Below are 18,776 nucleotides of genomic sequence, written 5' to 3'. Positions count from 1 at the left end.
AAAGAATCACTAGTGGCCAGAGGGCTGCAGAAGGGCTGGTTCAAGGATCCCACAGGGCCCAGGCCGTTGGATACTGCCTCTCTCCATTATTGGGTTCTTCAATAGTGCTTGGAAGCATTAGCCTGAAAGTACGCCGCCAGGCGGCCGCCAAATCCTGGACTACATTTCCCAGAGGGCTTTGCTCCTGGGCGGTTGCAATTGAATGTGGGTGTGACTAGGAAAGAGAAGCCATAGTCCGCCAGCGGCTTTGGAGCATCAACCTCCTCTGGGCTACAGCGGTGCTGAGATGGTTGTGCTCCTGCTGCTCCTCTGTCTTCCCTTCATCCTCTACCTGGCCACGCCGAAAATCAGGTCTGTGCGAATGTGTTGCCTTCTCTCGCCAGGTCTTTTTGAGAGGACAAGAATCCCCACTGAAACTCATCGTTTTTTTCCCCCCTTAAAAAAAAAAAAAAGAAAGAAAAAGAAAAAGACTGCAGGCGAGATCTTGGTGCCCTGGATGTGGGCATGGTGAGACGCCAGACTCCGGTTGGTCGTGAACGGGCTCCCGGTCCCCAGCATCCTGCTTTGCTCCTCTGGCCTACTTTCCCCCTAGCACCACCTACCACCTGCTTCTGGCTGGGGGGAAGCCCGACAGCGTGGCGGGCTTCAGACCCTACCATGGGGTGCAGCTCTCAATGCTATTTCCTCTACTCCCACGCTTAGAACCAGCCTTTGTCTAGCTACTTGCTTCCAGCCTTTGAGGTAGTACAGATAGCGCGTGCTTGCACTTTATTGCTTTCTGAACCCGACGCGAGTTTTATCTGTAGCCCCACTGCATGTATGCTCTTTACTGTTATTCACTCATCCGTGCAGATGTTACAGGAAGAATTGAAAGGGTAGATTGCTTTCGTGTGTGTGTGTGTGTGTGTGTGTGTGTGTGTGTGTGTGTGTGTGTGTGTGTGTTTGCCTGAATTAGACTCCTAGGGACCAGGAGAGGAAGGACGGAATGAAATAAGGCGAAATAGTCTCTTCACCTGGTGTCAGATCAGCCCAAAGCTGGCCTAGACCGCCGGAGAATCAGAGGCGCGCTCCACTAGGGGCAGCCCACTGATTGGTTCTGAGTAAGTCACCAGGAGTGACGGTGGACTAGTAATAATCGTCTAGCAGCATGGCTGTAGTTCCTATTGGACCTGAGGCTGGGCCGGATCCTCCTGTCATTTCTTACCGTAGTAATATTAAGATCGGCTTCCCTCTCTCTTTACTTTTCCTTCTCTCCCTGGTGGCCTTCTTCCGTTCGTAGTTTTACTTTCTCTTTGAATACTCACTGCTCTCACATGTAGTAGGCACACATGGATCTTTTTTTTTTTTTTTTTTCTGGAGCTGAGGATCGAACCCAGGGCCTTGTGCTTGCTAGGCAAGCGCTCTACCACTAAGCTAAACCCCCAACCCCACACATGGATCTTGTACTCACTTGAAAACATGGATTTCTTTCCACCACCAGATCTTCATATCCACATAGAATCTGAACAAAGACTTGAACCAGAACTAAATGGGGCACTTCTAGAAACAATGTTTCTTCAAGGAACAATGGCAATAGAATGCCCCTTCCTTCTGGAGTATGTAGAAGGGGTGGTAAGGGAAAACACTGGACCAATGACTGTAGATCAACAAGAGAGAACAGAAATTCAGGAGAAACCATGAAGAAAATTTTTTGGCAAACTTCTATAAATGAACAAAGACAAAAGGGGAAGTGTGGTGGTATTATGTTCCCTAAAATATTGTGCACCTTAATAAATTTATCTGGGGTCAGAGAACAGACAGCCACTAGATACAGAGCCAAAAATGGTGGCTAGAAAATGGGTCAGAGCAAGCCACAGCAGAAGCTAGGTGGTGGTGGTGCACGCCTTTAATCCCAGCACTTGGGAGGCAGAGCCAGGCAGATCTCTCTGTGAGTTCAAGACCACATTGGAAACACCTAGGCATGGTGACACTCGCCTTTAATCCCAGGGAGTGAGGGCAGAAAGAGAAAGATTATATAAGGACTTTATTATCCCCATTGGAGCTTGTGGGAGTGGGGCCAGAATTGGGCTTTTGTAGTTGATCTATCTTTTGTTTTTGCTGATAATGGAGAAAGAACCAAGCACAGGTCCTCAGGATTTGACAGTGTTGACACTCAATCTGAAGGGCTGTGAGAGACAGGCAGAGGCCTGACGCCTGAGCAGAGAGGTTTAGTTAGCCCCAGGCGTTAGTTTGCCTTAAGCAGTAGCTTCAGAGGCTGTTTGCATTTAGCAAGTTCAAGGAATATGTTGAAATGCTCTTTCAAAATACACCACTTAGTCAATAGATGCTTTTAGTCCCAAGATTGTAGAGAATAGATAAACCTGAGGGTTGTGTTTGTGCTTCACCCATTTGGAAAGGCTGCAGAGCATACAGCATAGACCAAGAACTCCTATTAGACAAACAAGATACAAATCCTCACGCTTTCTGTGTTACTCTGGTCTGTTGCTGTTATTATTATTATTATTATTATTATTTTGGTTTTTTGAGACAGGGTTTCTCTGTGTAGTTTTGGTGCCTGTTCTGGATTTTGCTCTGTAGACCAGGCTGGCCTCGAATTCACAAAGATCCTCCTAGCTCTGCCTCCTGAGTGCTGGGGTTAAAGGCGTGCACCACCACTGTCCGGCTTATTATTCTATTATTAATTTATGACCTTATAATTACATCTGGGGCTTTGCACATGCTTTTACCCCAAGCTAAATCCCTTGTCCCATTTTTTTTTAAAGTATGCACCAACACTCCCAGCCTTTTGTTTATATATATATATAATTTTTTTTTTTTTTTAATTTTGTGTGCGCTGGTGTTTTGCCTACATGTATGTATGTCTGGGTGAAGGTGTCAGATCCCCTGGAACTGGAGTTACAGGTAGCTGTGAGCTATAGATGTGAGCCACCATGTCTGTGCTGGGAATCAAACCCAGGTCCTCTGAAAGGGCAGCCAGTGCTCTTAACCACTGAGCCATCTCTCCAGCTCCTGTCTCATTCTTAAATGTTTTTTAAAATGTGTGAATGATGAGTTATCTTTTTCTTATTTTTGACCTAGATTCATAAGCTTATGATTCTACTCTTTGAATTGGATTAGCCATTCTCAAGATCATAAAATGCCATTTGTCACAGATTAGTATACAAAGATGAAGTTTTTTCTACTTGGTTGAGTCTTGTGATTACCTAAGCCAAAAATGCCTGATGGGGAACTCTAAATGAAGTCAGGTGCCTGACCAGTCAGTCAGCCAGGGGCCTTGTGCTTCAGGCTGTGCTGGTATTGTGTTGCCCAAAATATTGTGCACACTAATAAACTTATCCAGGGTCAGAGACAGAACAGCCACAATATTAAACATAGAGGACAGGCAGTGGTAGCACACACCTTTAATGCTAGCATTCCAGAGGCAGAAATCTACCTGAATCTCTGTGAGTTCAAGGATACAGAAACTAGCAGCATTTGGCTGGTTAAGCATTCTGGCTTTGGAGCAGCAGTTCAGCTGAGATTCATTTGGATGAGGACTCAGAGGTTTCCAGTCTGAGGAAACAGGATCAGCTGAGGAACTGGCAAGTTGAGGAAGCTATGGCTTGTTCTACTTCTCTGATCTTCCAGCATTCACCCCAATAACTGGCCTCAGGTTTGATTTTATTAATAAGAATTTTTAAGATTCTTACTACATCAGGGAGCAGATAGAACTTCGTTTTAGTTTTTTGAGACAGCATCTCTCTACATCATCCTAGCTGTCCTGAAACTCACTATGTAGCCCAGGCTGGCCTCAAACACACAGAGATCCCTCTGCCTCCTGAGTGCTGGGATCAAAGGCGTGTGCCACCATGCCCAGCCAGATCTAACTTTTATCTTTAAAATGCTATCACTTTCTGTCCTTAAACAAGAGCATAAAGTTTCTGTTTTCCTTTTTGAGACAGTTGCTTAGTAGCCCAGGCTGGCCTTGAACTCGATTCTTCTGTCTCCTAAGTGGTAAGATTAGACCTGGCTTAAGAGCAGAAGGCTGTCTTCTTTCTTTCTTTTCCATTTTTTTAAGCATTTATTTGTTGTGTATATGTATTTATTGTATGTTTGAGTGGGTACACATGAGTGTACCATGGCATATACATGGAGATCAGAGGACAGCTCCCAGGAGTCAGTTCTAACTTTCCATTATATAGTTCCTAAAGACTGAACTGATGTTGACAGGCTTGAGGTGAGCATGCTTACCTGCTAAGCCATCTTGCTGGCCTTGTCACCTTTCAACTTAAGCTTATAAAAGAACAACATTGGAAAAATAAAAGCAAATGCAGCCTTGGAGGTGCAGGAGCCCTCAGCAGGAATGGATAATGAAGAACTGATATGTTTTCCTATGATTCTAGGAAAATGCTGTCCAGTGGGGTGTGTACATCCGATGTCCAGCTTCCCGGAAAGGTAGTCATAGTCACCGGCGCAAACACAGGCATTGGGAAGGAGACTGCCAAAGACCTGGCCCAGAGAGGCAAGTGCAAGTGCGCCTGCTCCCAGCCTGCCCTGCTGATGTTTTGCCCTTCCTAGTGATTACTATATTCATTGTTTCTTCCCAGATTTTGAATGTAAGAATACTCCAAGCACCTCGTTAATTTCCTATTATAGACTGAATCTAGTGGGCATTTAACAAAAAACTAAAACATAATGAATATCACTTCTATTTTTTCTTTGCTCATTTGCTTCATATACCACTGTTGTGACGTAAGGGATAAAAATTGCTGTTTTGTAAAATATCAGGAACGTTCAGCATCTGTGTTCAGTCTCTCAAACCACTTGAAAATTAAGCTGACAATTTTTTCTTCATTTGCTGACAGGAGCCCGTGTGTATTTAGCTTGCCGGGATGTCCAAAAGGGGGAGCAGGTGGCTAGCGAGATCCAAGCCACCACCGGGAACAAGCAGGTCCTGGTACGGAAACTGGACCTAGCTGATACCAAGTCTATCCGAGCCTTTGCCAAAGACTTCTTAGCTGGTAAGTGGAGACAAAGACTATATTATGACCATTGAAGCATAATTTTTTTTTGAGCTGAGGATCGAACCCAGGGCCTTGCTAGGCAAGCGCTCTACCACTGAGCCAAATCCCCAACTTTCTTTGGAAGGTTGTTTTTTGTTTTTTGTTTTTGGTTTTGGTTTTGGTTTTTCTTCAAGACAGGGTTTCTCTCTGTAGCTTTGGAGGCTGTCCTGGAACTCGCTCTGTAGACCAGGCTGGCCTCGAACTCACAGAGATCCGCCTGCCTCTGCCTCTGGAGTGCTGGGATTACAGGCATGCGCCACCACTGCCCGGCGGCATAATTTTATTTCTATCATTATGCCAATATATTAAGATCAAAGGGACATCTTAAAGATGCAGAAACAGACAGAGAACCTGTCTGAGTTACCTTTCTATTGCCATGATGAGATGCCATAACCGAGGCAGCTTATAAAAGAAAGTGTTTAATGTTATAGGGGGTTTTTGCTCTTTGTGGGGGGCCCACCACCCAGCTCCCAAATAAATTCACACATGGAGGCTTATTATTACTTATGAATGCCTGGCCTTAGCTTGGCTTATTTCTAGCCAGCTTTCCTTATCTTAGCTTATCCTGTCTATCTTTGCCTCTGGGCTTTTCCTGTTCTCTTACTTCTGTAATTCTTACACTTACTCCGAGGCTTGCTGGTTGTGTAAGCTGGGTGGCTGGCCCCTGATGTCCTCCCCTTCTCTGGCTCTTTCTCCTTCTCCCTTTCCAGATTTCTCCCTCTATGTATTCTCTCTGCCTGCCAGCCCCACCTACCCTTTCTCCTGCCTTGCTATTGGCTGTTTGGCTCTTTATTATACCAGCTGGTGTTTTAGACAGGCACAGTAACACAGCTTCACAGAGATAAACAAATGCAACATAAACAAAAGTAACACACCTTCAAATAATATTCTACTACAGTTTAATTTGGATTTCACAGTTCCAGAAGGCTACAGTCTATGACCATCATAGCGAGGTTCATGGCAGCAGGTAGGCAGACATGGTGCTGGAGCAGTAGCTGAGAGATCACATCCTGATTGTAACCGCAAGGCAGAAATAGTTAATTGGGAATGGCATGGGCTTTTGAAATCTCAAAGCCCACCCCCAGTAACATACCTTCTCCAACAAGACTACACCTCCTAATCCTTCCCAAAGAGTTCTACCAACTATCGATCAAGTATCCAAATATATGAGCCTATGGGATCTGTTTGTTCTCATTCAAACCAGCACAGAGCCCCAAACTCACAATTGTGAGCAAGAGATAAAGTCAAACTGTAGCGGGAACATCAGAACTCAATGTGGGCTGGGCTTGGTAGGGTCTGTCATAAACATCCATGCTGGGATAGGAAAGTGATAGGCCTTTGAGAGCTGGAGCTGTATAAAAGGTTGGGATTCATCAAGAGCCATTTGGTCCTTGATATAAGTACTAAAAAGAAAAACAAAACCCTGGCTACCACCTTGGGGCCATAATAAAGCAACTTACTCTTTCTTAGTATATTGGATACTTTCCTCTTGCTGTGATAAGATATTATGACCAAGTCAACTTATACTAGAAAGCACTTAATTGGGTTTACAATTCCGGAAGGTTAGAGTCCATGATGACAGAGCAAAGGCATGGCAGCGGGAACAGCTGAGAGCTCACATTTTGAACTAGAAGCAGGACACAGAAAGTGTCCTGTGAATGGCACGAGCCTTTTGAAACCTCAAAACCTGTCCCCAGTGACATACCTCCTCCAGCAAGGCCACACTGCCTAATTCTCTCCCAAAATACTACCAACTGGGGACCAAGTATTCAAATGCCCGAGATTTATGGGGGACGTCTCATTCAAACACACACTTAGATCTGGATCGATGAAGGAAGGGTGGTGATCTGCAAGAAATTAGAACCCAAGCTGATATCATGAAGTCATTCTACTAAGTGTTATAGCATCTTCATTTAAAAACCTGTGGGGCCAGCAAGATGGCTCAGCAGGTAAAGGTGCCTGCTTCCATGTGGTGGAAGGAGAGAACTAACTCCCACACATTGTCCTCTGACCTGTACACACACTCCATGTCATGTATTCTCTCTCACTCAAATACATCAATGCAATACCATTGTTTAGAATTGGTATTTCACCAAAAGGAGACCCAAGATCACTGTTCAGGTATGCCTCACCCCCATCACCCAGGGGTGCTTAAGGAAGGCAGCTTCCACCTTAGGAGTTTACAGTCATGAATTACAAATCACACAGGAAATGAACTACAAGAGAGAGGTGACAGGTTTCTTTGGGGGCCCAAATCCTAGAAGTATCAGTGCCTATGGAACATCCTTTCCTGCCAACTTCTACATCTTCCCATTCAGCTTGGGAAGTCTTTCTGTTGGGAGAGATGGACAGAACACTTCCCCAAGACAATGAGTAAGGAGCTTTTGGAAAGCCTGGACATATATTCTGTGGCAGGAACTAGAAAATTTTGCCCTGTAAAAGTGTGTGAGATCAGCCCCAGTCTCACAATAAAAACCAATAACAAAGAAACTGAAAGGGGATATAGGGGGAAAGTGGAGTCTTACATCCCTGCTTTCATTCCCCCTCCTTGGAGGCCTAGGCCTGGGTTGTGAGGATGATTTCTGAGATGTGAAAGCCATGACTGTTTTCTCTTCCTGCAGAGGAAAAGCACCTCCACATTCTAATCAACAATGCAGGAGTGATGATGTGTCCCTACTCTAAGACGGCAGATGGCTTTGAGATGCACATTGGAGTCAACCACTTGGGTGAGAAGTCTCTCCTCGGTCCAAAGCCAGAGGGAACCTAAACTTTCTCGGAAAATTCGGGGTCAGATCAAACCTTCTCTGTGGAATCATTGGGGCTCAGGGCTATAATCAACCATGCATGCATAATAAATAGTTGAGAACCGCCTGAAAGCTGAGGGCTAACCAGCCCTGAGGCCTGCTCCAAGTTCTGCCTACTGTACATACATACACACACATATATACATACATACATACATATATACATACATACATACATACACACACACACATACGTGTATTTCTGTGTGGGTGTATGCTACATGTATGTATGTGTCTGTAGAAGTGGAAAGAAGGCATCAGATCCCCTGGAGCTGGAGTTCCAGGTGGTTGTGATCTTCCACATATGGGTGCTGGGAACCAGATGGGTCCTCTGGAAGAGCAGCAAGCACTCTTCCCTGCTGAGCCACCTCTCCAAGTCCTCTCCCTACTTTTTAAATCTGTGATTCCCATTTGGCTTCTGTTGGGGGTAGATTTGAATGGCTTGATTAGACTGAGGGATGTGTTGCCATTCTTATGAATAATCCTTATGGTCAGCATCAGGTAGAGGCCATGTTCTCTTTGTGTTCATTTGTTGGGGGACAAGGTCTTACTAGGTAGCCCAGATTACCTTCCAGCTCATGATCTTTCTGTCTCAACCTCCTGAGTGTGTACTGCTGTCTGGTCTCCAAGAGTGGCCGCTCAGCGCTGTTGACATGAAACAGGATTCATATCCATAGCACAGAGCTGCCTTGTGTAAGGGTGTCCGTGTCTTTGGCTGTTTCTATTCCTTAGATCCCCTCTGAACTTGTTCTCTAATTTACAATGGAAAGTGGCAGCGGTGGGCCTCGTTCCTGAGTGCCACCTCACCTCTTACAGCTGCTACTGCAGCTACCTCCAGAGCTGAGCTCTGCTGGCCGCTGTGCGGCTTAGCCCAGCCGGGTGCTCAACAACTCTGATAACCCCACTTTCTCTCGACAGGTCACTTCCTCTTGACCCATTTGCTGCTAGAAAAACTGAAGGAATCAGCCCCATCAAGGGTAGTCAATGTGTCTTCCTTGGCACATCATCTGGGAAGGATCCACTTCCATAACCTGCAGGGTGAGAAGTTCTACAGTGCATGTCTCGCTTATTGCCACAGCAAATTAGCCAACATTCTCTTCACTCAGGAACTGGCCAGGAGGCTGAAAGGTGAGTGTGGGGTGAACAGTGTGAGAGGCAAAAGTGAGTGGGAAATAGTGAAAAGCCATAAGGTGGGGACTGTTTTCCAGAGCCCATCACCTAGACAGAAGTGTAACGGTATGGTTTTGTAAGTCGCCCACATTGACCATTGGAGGTGGCTGGCTGGGGACAGGGAAATTCCTACTTTGAATCTGAGGGCTTGGCCCCACTGCTTACTGCTGTGTGGCTTTCAGGAAGTTACTGAGATTTTCAAGATGTAGTTCCTCCCAGGTGCAGTTCGGACTGCTTCATGGGGTTGCTGTCATAATCCATTCTGTCCTCACAAGCAAGTCAGAGTTTCTCACTTCCAGTGATAAGTGAAATGGAACTTAATAACAGACGTTAGTATGAAACATGTACTGGGATTGGTGGACGGGGGGGGGGGGGGGGGGGGGGGGTGCATCTCTCTAATAGCAAAGGGTCAAATAAGGGGCTGGAGCGATGGCTTAGCAGTTCAGAGCATGTGTTGCTTTTGTAAAGGGCCCAGGATCAGTTCTCAGCAGCCACATGGTTGCTCAACTATCCACAATCCCAGGAGATCTGACCCCTTCTTCTGACCTCCTCGGATACCAGACACACATGTGGGGTATATGTCTGCAGGCAAAACACTCATAACAAAAAATAATTTTTTAAAAACAAAAGGGAAAATATTCTTGAGAAGGGGGATCTCTAGTCATAAGTAAACAGGGGTCGTTAGCTTCGTCTGCTGTGCATTTCTAATAATGAGAAAGGGAATCTAGGGTGGGCAGTGCTTAGGAGTTGAGCCAGACAGAATTCAAGCTCAAGGAATCAGGAGCCAGAGCCCCACTGTTGAAGCAGAAATCAGACCACACGGACAGAGGCAAAGAAGGAAGGATGAGAGAAAGGTGGTCAGCTCAGTCCCGAAGCTGAGTCTGTGCCTAGGGCCAGGCATCCTTTATCAGCCCAGGATGGGTCAGGAGAAATGAAAGTAAGAACCACTAAGGGATGGCTGGGAAGTCAAGATGACCCAGAGGTAGAGATATGCATCCAGTGTGAGAGTTAGGTAAAAGCGGAGTGTGCACCAGTGAGGGACCCTAGCAGTTGTGATAACTAAGTGGAAAATAGTGGTATGATACAGGAATCCTGATGCCAGGGAAGATCCATCATCCATCCCACAGACATGCATCCCATGTCCTAGTTAGGGTTTGGGGATGAAGTACAGGACAAGACAGGCTCAGGTACTTCCTTGACTTGGCTTACATCTAATGGGGGAGGGAGATGTTAACAAGTGTTTGTATAAGCCACGTGTGTAAAGTCACTCTAGTTATGTGTGAATGACACTCACTGTAAAGAAGTTCAAATAGTACTTCCAAAGATGTACACTAAAGACAAAAAGCCTCCATTCATCCCCATCCTTCCAGTTACCACTGTCGGCAGCTACCAGTCATTTTCCCAAGCGTTTTCTTCTCTGTGTGTGTCAGAAATGAGGAACTACAATTCTAACAAGATCTCAATGATCTTTCCATGTAATCAATACAAATTTACCCCCATTCAAAGGAACAATTTGGGGTATAGATTTATAAATGTGAGCATATAGCAGTTAAGAGTTCTTGCTGCTCTTCCAGAGGACCTAAGTTCAGTCCCTGCCTATAACTCCAGCTCCAGGGGATCTTCTGGCCTTTTCATGCACCCACACACATGGCATACACACAGAGAAACACACATATACGCAGAATAAAACAGAAATAAATCTTTTTAAAAAGTATCAGCATCAGCCAGGCAGTGGTGGTAGTGCACGCCTTTAATCCTGGCACCCAGGAGGCAGGACAACCTCTGGAGTTTGAGGCTAGCCTGGTCTACAGAGTGAGTTCCAGAATAGCCAGAGCTACAAAAGAAAACCCTATTTCAACCCCCACCCCCCAAAAAAAGGATGAGCATCATAAAATTGTAAGATGTGTGATGTCACCACAAGTGTAGATTTTTGTCGGGGGGGGGGGGGGGGGGCATGTGTGTCTTCCCGTGCCTTGCTCTCTTTGGCTAGTTGGTGAAATCGAGTCTTATCTTCCTCTCTGACATGACACCCACCTGCACCAGGCTCTGGAGTGACAACGTATTCTGTCCACCCTGGCACGGTCCATTCTGAACTGGTTCGGCACTCATTGTTTATGAGATGGATGTGGCAGCTTTTCTCCCTTTTCATCAAGACCCCTCAGCAAGGAGCCCAGACAAGCCTGTACTGTGCCTTAACAGAGGGTCTGGAGAGCCTAAGTGGCAGTCACTTCAGGTATGAATGTATCTGTCTTTGCAAACGAGTTGTTATTGCTTAAGGGAAAAACTTGGGTTTGTCTGGTATAGTATTTGCTTTTGTGTACAGTGTATATCCCAGAGATGGAGACATGGCTGTCAGCACAGGCTGCTCTTCCAGAGGTCCTGGGTTCCATTCTCAACACCCAGTTAGAACTGTCCATAACACTAGCTCCAGGGAATCTAACACTCTCTCCTCTGGCCACCAGGGGCACCAGGCATGGACATGTGCACAGACATACAGGCAGATAAGTAAATACTCATGCATGTGAAAATAACAAGACACTTTTAAAAATTTAAGTACATTTCTTAAAATAACTTTTGTCCTTTGAATCGAAGACTTTTTCTTTTAATAGGAGAATTGGCCTGTTCACATTTATGTAGTACCTGCTAGGTTTAACTTTATTTTTATACCGTCTTTTATAGTAATAATTATGTTTTCTCTGTTTCTGTTCTCTTTCTCTCTCATGTCACTCCTGTTTTCCTCCTTTTTTTGGACCCCACCTTCTGTTTTGGTTTTAATCTGTATTCCTCTATTATCTTCAAGATTGAAATAGTATCAATAGATCCCCTTCCATTTTGTTTTATTATTTTCTCTGTGCTGGGAATGGAAACCAGGGCCTCTTGCAATGTTAAGGCAGGTGTTCTATCTTTGCTATATCCCCTGCCCTGTTTTGGTTTTTTTGGGTGTGTTGTGTGCATGTTAGTGTGTGTAAAGGTGCATGTGTGTCAGTACATGTGGAAACCAGAGGACAGCTTCAGGCCATCCACCTTTTGAAGAGGCTGGGACACAGAACAACAAGATTTCTCTTTAGCTTGAGACATGCCAAGGTAGACTAACTGGCCAGTGAACCCCAGGAACCCACCTGTCTCAATGCCCCAGTCCTGGGATTACAAGCACATACCACCACACCTGGCTTTTTTTTTTTTAAAACAGGAGTCCTCGTGCTTGCAAAGCATGCATACACTTTACCAACTAAGCTAATCGCCATTCCTATTTCCTATTTACTTATTTTTTGAGACACAGTCTTTCTGTTTAGCCCAAACTGACCCCAAATTCACAATCTGCCTGCTTCTGCCTCAACTTTTCTTGTGGAATGTTTTGAACATATATGCAGCATATGTAGAATAAATAGCACATTAATCCCATCTATACCCGCGGTCCAGCCTCAGCTGTCAATAACCATGGCCAAACCTGCCCCATCCCCATCCTCAGCCTGTCACCATAGTTTTAGTAAGAAAATAGTAAGAAAACATAGATCAAACTTCTAACATGTTTTACCTCCACCTTCAAGATATTGTTGAAATAATCTACGTTTTTAGAGAAGAGGCTGTGGATAGTATTAGATTGGAAAGATGAGTAAGCAGATGATAAAAGCTAATAATGCCAGACTTAGGGAGGAGCCCTAGAAGTTGGTTCAACGGAGAGACAGAATCTGATCTGTGCTTTCGGGGAAGAAAAAGAAAAGAGAAAACTTATATATATATATATAAATGAATGAACAAGTAACCCAGTAAGACACAGAGTTTTAAGTAATGAGAACTGGAATGAAGAAGAAGCTTACATGGGAGAGGTCTGAAGTGTAGTGGGTGCCTATGAGTGTGGGGCTGGAGGAGGATTTGGTAACCCAGTTTCACATCCGTGGTACTAGGAGGTTGATGAGAACATGAACCGAGAAACAGCCGTGGGAAAAGAGTACAGGACTTGAGGATCTTTAATTCCGAGGCAGTGGGCATGAAGTCTGGCCGACAAGGCAGAGAAGGAAATGCACCTCAGTGTTAGAGGGGATGATGGCTCCACCTCTACAGGGAAGACCGCAGGGCAGACACACCCTACTGGGACTGTCTTAATTCCATTGTTTGCTATTCACTCTCCAAAAGGGACAAGTTGGTTAGGAGGTAAGCTTGCTATTGCCAAAAAAATTAAAAATGAAATGGACAGTCAGTTGAAGTGACAGTTGAGACCGTATGTGTCTCGTGTGTGATATCTGCATGCCACACAATGTACAGTAGGTAGTGGAAAATGAGGACCTGAAGTTTAAGAACTATATAAACTATAAAAGCACCATACACTAGACAAATACATAGCTCTGTGCATTGGAATGATTTTTTTTTTTTTTAAGACGTGGTCTCACTATGTAGCCTTGGCTGTCCTAAAACTTGCTGTGTAGATCAGGCTGACCTTAAACAGTGGCCTCTACCTCTCACAGTGCTGGGATTAAAGGTGTACATCACCACATCAGCCTCTTTTTCTCTCCCTTCCTTCCTTCCTTCCTTCCTTCCTTCCTTCCTTCCTGCCTTCCTGCCTTCCTGCCTTCCTGCCTTCCTTTCTTTTGAGACATGGTCTCTTGTAGCTCACACTGGCCTCAAACTCACTCTATAGATGAGGCTGGCCTTGAACTCCTAATCCTCCTGCCTCTAATTCCCAGATGCTTGGATTACAGGTGTGCACTAGCACATGTGGTGATTGAACTGACTTGTAAGGACTTTTTCTCTGCTGTGGACATTACTTTTACTTCATTTGACCTAGCAGCAGTCATGTAGATCAGTACCTAGAAGCGAGCGTGGAAGTCTGTTTTAATTGAGGCCTCAGCTATTTCAGTGGCTATTCCCTCAGGCTGGTTTTACTAATCTACTTTCTGTCTCCAAGGATTTGCCTATTCTGGATGTTCTATATAAACGGAACCATACAACTAGAATCTTCTGTGTCTTCTTTTACTTACCCTAATGTTTTCAAGTTTCATCCATGCCCAAACATATGTCATTACTTAATTACTTTTTAATTACAAAGACTATTTCATTGTGTGGACATAGCATCATATATCTTGCATAAAATGAACATACTATTCTATTTACATAATACTATAAACATTCATATAATTTTAATTTTACTATTATTATTTGCTTGCTTTCATTGTAGCTTTTCAGACGGGGCTGGCCTGGATCTTGTGTCAGGCCTCCTGTCTCTGCTTCCCAAATGCTGGCATTATAGGTGTGAGCTACAATGTCCCAGCTCTGTTTTTTGGTTTTGTGTTTGTTTTTGAGACAGGTTTTCACTTTGTATTTTGGTTGGCCTTGACCTTGCTAAGTAACCCAGGTGGGCCTTGGACTTATGATCCTCCTGCCTCTGCCTCCTGAATACTTGAATTAAAGACATATACCAAGTAGCTGACAAAATGGAGGGAGGGTTCCCAGAGATGCACAGTTCAGAGAGGAGAACAATACAAATGCCTCATTTGCCTGTGGCCAACCCTGCAGGCTGAAAGAACTTCTGATTCTATTTATACCTGTGTTGGGGAGGAAGTCTTGCTGGGTAAGGCTTTGAACCTCCTATAACTGTAGGGATGAGGGCAGAGCTGCTCACTCTTGGTGACATGGGGAGGTCAGCTGCGCTCGGAGGAGGCCTTTCTAACTGCAAACAAAGTGTAAATGTAACGCAGAGTGTCTGAGCCGCAACACCTGACCTTTCTTGTGGGAGGCTGTCCTGTGCACAGTAGGATCTTTGGCAGCCCGCCTTGCCCCACTTGACGCTGGTAGACCCCTGTCCATTGTGAAAACCGCAGCTGTAGTTAGACATTACCAAGTCTCCTTGGGAGGGATGTCACCCCTGATTGAGAACCACTGCCCTGGAGGACAAAGCAGGGACAAAGGACAAGGACAATCCCAGCATGAGGATGTACTAGAGGGGACAGGGAGGTTGCTCAGTTGGTAAACACTCGGAGTTGGTCCAGAGTTACTTTGCTCGGGGTTCCCACCAGCATTTCTTGCAGGATCGTTGGATAAAATGATTCTCATTTAACTAGAACATCTCATCTGAGGACCTAAGGTCATTCACCAGAACCCACAGAAAAGTCAAGTGCAGTGGTACACACCTGTAATCCCAGCACTGAGAGGCAGAGACAGAAAGATCTCTGAGGCTTGGGGGCCAGCCAGTGTAGCTGAATTGGTGACCTCTAGTTCATTGAGAGACCCTGTCCTAAAAATAAGGTAGAGGGTGATTGAGGAAGACATTTGACGTCAACCTTTTCCTCATACATGAATACACACATGACATGTACACACATGCACATGAGTATGCACACATATACACACATATATGCACAAACAAAATGTACTAGATGCAGAGGATTTTAAATGACTAAAAGAATTGTCCTTGATACAAGGCTTGGATACCTGTCCTGCAGAGTTATAACAATGCAGAGAAGGCATATGAATACCTTTCTGTAGCTTGACTGTGTCCTCAACACAACGGTGTTGACCAGAACCATCAAGATCAGTATTATTGCCATTATAACAGAGTGGGTTTGGTATTATGAAAGTGGCTTCCTCTCACTCCTCCCCAGGTCCCCTTGTGACAGGGCTTCAAGCATGCCAGGCAGTGAACCTTCTTCACTCATGTACGGATGCCTTCTGCAGCCACTGTGAACAGTGGGATCTTAGCTCCTACACACTGTCTGGGGCCTTGAAGGGTAGACCTTGCAGCCTCATTTGAAGTAGATGGAGCTGTCCAGGTGTCAGGGAGGCACTGATCACATTGTATAACAGACAAAGCATTCTGATTAGACATGGTATAGGGAGAAGATAGAAATATTTTCTTAGGGGAAAGACTGGAGAATAGGTTGGATGTGGTGGCATATACCTATAATCCTGCATTTCATGGGAGGGCATAGAGGCAGACAGATCATGAGTTTGAAGCCAGGATGGGCCACAGAGCAAGTGTTCCAAGCTAGCCTGGGCTACATAGATGCAAACAAACAGAAAGATCAGAGAATGAATGGGACAGCACTGTCCCTGTGAAGTACCTGGGGGCCTGTGAACACTAGACTGCTTTCCTGTCATATTTTTTATTCTAGGCAAAAAGCAAATTCCATTCTTTTTTTGGGGGGGGGGCAGGGTTTTGAGACAGGGTTTCTTTGTGTAGCCCTGACTGTCTTGGAGCTAGTAATGTAAACTTGAACTCACAGAGATCCACCTACCTCTGCCTCTCGAGTGCTGGGATTAAAAGCATGTGCTGCCATCACCCAGCACAAATTCCATAATTAACCCTCTGTTCATCTCTGTTTCCCTTCCAGTGACTGTCACTTGACATGGGTCTCCGGCCAAGCTCGTAATGAGACAGTAGCCAGACGGCTGTGGGATGTCAGCTGTGACCTGCTGGGCCTCCCTACGGATTGGTAAGTGGTGGTTTGGACTCAAAGAAGATTGGAAGAGATGATGATTGTCCTTCAAAGTGGCCAAAACCTTGAGCACGAGAGCAGACCTTCAAGCCTTGCCTGCTTGGTGTCCATCCAGTTAAATCCCAGTACACTGCCAGATTCCTGGAAACATTTTGAGTTTGTACTGACTGACTTTGTTCCCGTGCCTGCCGATATTTCTAGTGCTATCTATCATGCAGTAAGATAGAGTACCCTCAAATGACCTACGCAGCTCCTGTTTTCCTTTGGAAGCCCATTCCTAAGAGAATGGAAGCCCTAAAAGGACTGGTGCATGGCAATATGAATTAGGTATGCTCCTCCCAGCCAACCAAACTGTCCTCGAAGAGCTCCACAGCAACCTCAGCTGAACCCCCAGAGTCCAGTGACTTGGCTCAAGAGCAAGCCTTTGTGGCCCCAACATCTGGATACTTAGCGGAAAGTCTTCACTAAATCTGGCAGTCTGAAGCATTTGCTACTGAAACACGTTCTCATGTCCAGATCACAGATGAGCTTCCTTCTCTAAGAAGTTTGTGGAATTTGAAGGGCGGAAATAAAAATAAAGTCAAACTGTCATTTCCCACTGTTTCTCAGCTGAGTGAGGAGGTAATGAAGTGTTATGAGAAGATAGGCACTGGGCTTCAGTTACTGACTCCAGACCCATGGAGGCCTCTTTTTTGTACCTTTGTTTCTCTTAGGAAACAGAAAAGGCAAGGCCTTTTCATTATCACCGTGCTGGTCTTTGTGTATCTCCTTGTGCATTCATGCAATCGAAAGTGTTTCCACGAAATTCACGGCAGCCTACAAAGGAGAAGTCCTCAGTCAGACTGTAGTTTAGTTTAGACAAATGACCAGAGGTCAGACCCATGTGGAGTCTTTGATATTAACGAGTATGGCTGCAAAGAGAGGGAGACTCTGTACATGTTGTAATCAGTCACTGAGAAGCACAGATGCGGCAGGGAAGAAGTTTTAAGAACAGAAAAATCCTGGGAGGGAATCTATGATAGAAAGGGATCAGTTAGGAATCTAAAACCATAACACAGTAATAAGGCAGCTATAGAAAGCTCACTATTGACCAGGCAGTGGTGGCACACGCCTTTAATCCCAGCACTCGGGAGGCAGAGGCAGGTGGATGTCTGTTAGTTTGAGGCCAGCCTGGTCTACAGAGCGAGATCCAAGACAGGCACCAAAACTACACAGAGAAACCCTGTCTTGAAAAACCAGAAAGAGAGAGAGAGAGAGAGAGAGAGAGAGAGAGAGAGAGGGAAAGAAAGCTCACTGTGTGTGTGTGTGTGTGTGTGTGTGTGTGTGTGTGTGTGTGTGTAGAAAAAGTCCAAAGCACAAGAGTGAAAAATTAACAAGTCTTTTTTTTTTTTTTGATTTTTCAAGACAGGGTTTCTCTCTGTAGCTTTGGAACCCGTCCTGGACTAGCTCTGTAGACCAGGCTGGCCTCGAACTCACAGAGATCCACCTGCCTCTGCCTTCTGAGTGCTGGGATTACAGGTGTGCACCACCACCGCCCAGCTACAAGTCTTTATTTAGAAAATTTATCCTAAGGACTGACACTGGTAATTACAGTCAATGCATACTCTTTCAGAGCATATCCTTATACTAGCTTAACATTATTAAGATGTCAATTTGGGGTCAGGTGGGGAGAGATGGGATGACTTAGCACTGGCTGCTGCTTCAGAGGACCCTGGTTCAATTCCTAGGACCTACATGGCAGCTCACAACCATCTCTAGCCTCAGTTCTAGAGGATCCAATACCTTCGTCTACCTCCACGGGCACTGTACGGATGTGATGCACATGCAGGCACTCACACATAAATCATTTTGTTAAGGAAAAAGAAAAGATGTCGATTTCAGGAATGGAGGTGAGTGCTTTCCTGGCATGTGTGAGGCTCTGGGTTGGATCCCAGTACTTCAAAAGAAAGGAGAGATAGCTTCAGCTGACTTAGAGTCTGTGCTTTATCTGGAGAGCTTTATCGGCAAAGAGAGTCAGGAATTCCTCATGTCCCATCACTTGTTTGGAGGATGTCCTTGTAAGATCATTTGCCATCTTCTTGGGCTGACAATTATATTTTAACTTGAATAGGTAAGACGGACAGGACCACAATCTTTAACTTCTAATACTTGTAAATTAATAATTTTGGTGGGTTTTCTTTCTGACCGTTAAACTATATATTTAAAAATGAGTTTATGGGGAAATTGGGAAACTTTTGGTAATGCAGCAAATAACTGAATTAATATTTTACTTAATTTATATTCAACTGTCAATGAAAATAAAGGTTCTTTTCAATTATCATGTTTTTAGT

At 44.9% G+C, this 18,776-nt stretch overlaps 1 protein-coding gene across 1 annotated transcript; it reads left to right on the top strand.

Moving 5' to 3' along the window:
• The first annotated feature begins 215 nt into the window (after positions 1-215).
• Positions 216-17,041, top strand: Rdh11 (retinol dehydrogenase 11). Its single transcript, XM_036206507.1, has 7 exons — positions 216-351; positions 4,383-4,501; positions 4,845-5,000; positions 7,664-7,768; positions 8,765-8,974; positions 11,060-11,249; positions 16,342-17,041. Exons 1-7 carry the CDS (start codon positions 287-289, stop codon positions 16,445-16,447), a joined length of 951 nt encoding a protein of 316 aa, XP_036062400.1. The 5' UTR covers positions 216-286; the 3' UTR covers positions 16,448-17,041.
• The last annotated feature ends 1,735 nt before the right edge of the window (positions 17,042-18,776 follow it).

This window comes from Onychomys torridus, chromosome 14, assembly GCF_903995425.1.
Source record: "Onychomys torridus chromosome 14, mOncTor1.1, whole genome shotgun sequence".
Taxonomy (NCBI): domain Eukaryota; kingdom Metazoa; phylum Chordata; class Mammalia; order Rodentia; family Cricetidae; genus Onychomys; species Onychomys torridus.
This window is presented reverse-complemented; position numbering and strand designations above follow the sequence as displayed.

Coding starts and splice junctions, on each gene's coding strand:
- Rdh11 (XM_036206507.1), top strand. CDS start 287: ATGGTTGTGCTCCTGCTGCTCCTCTGTCTTCCCTTCATCCTCTACCTG. Junction 7,769..8,764: donor CATTGGAGTCAACCACTTGG/GTGAGAAGTCTC, acceptor TTCTCTCGACAG/GTCACTTCCTCTTGACCCAT. Junction 8,975..11,059: donor ACTGGCCAGGAGGCTGAAAG/GTGAGTGTGGGG, acceptor CACCTGCACCAG/GCTCTGGAGTGACAACGTAT.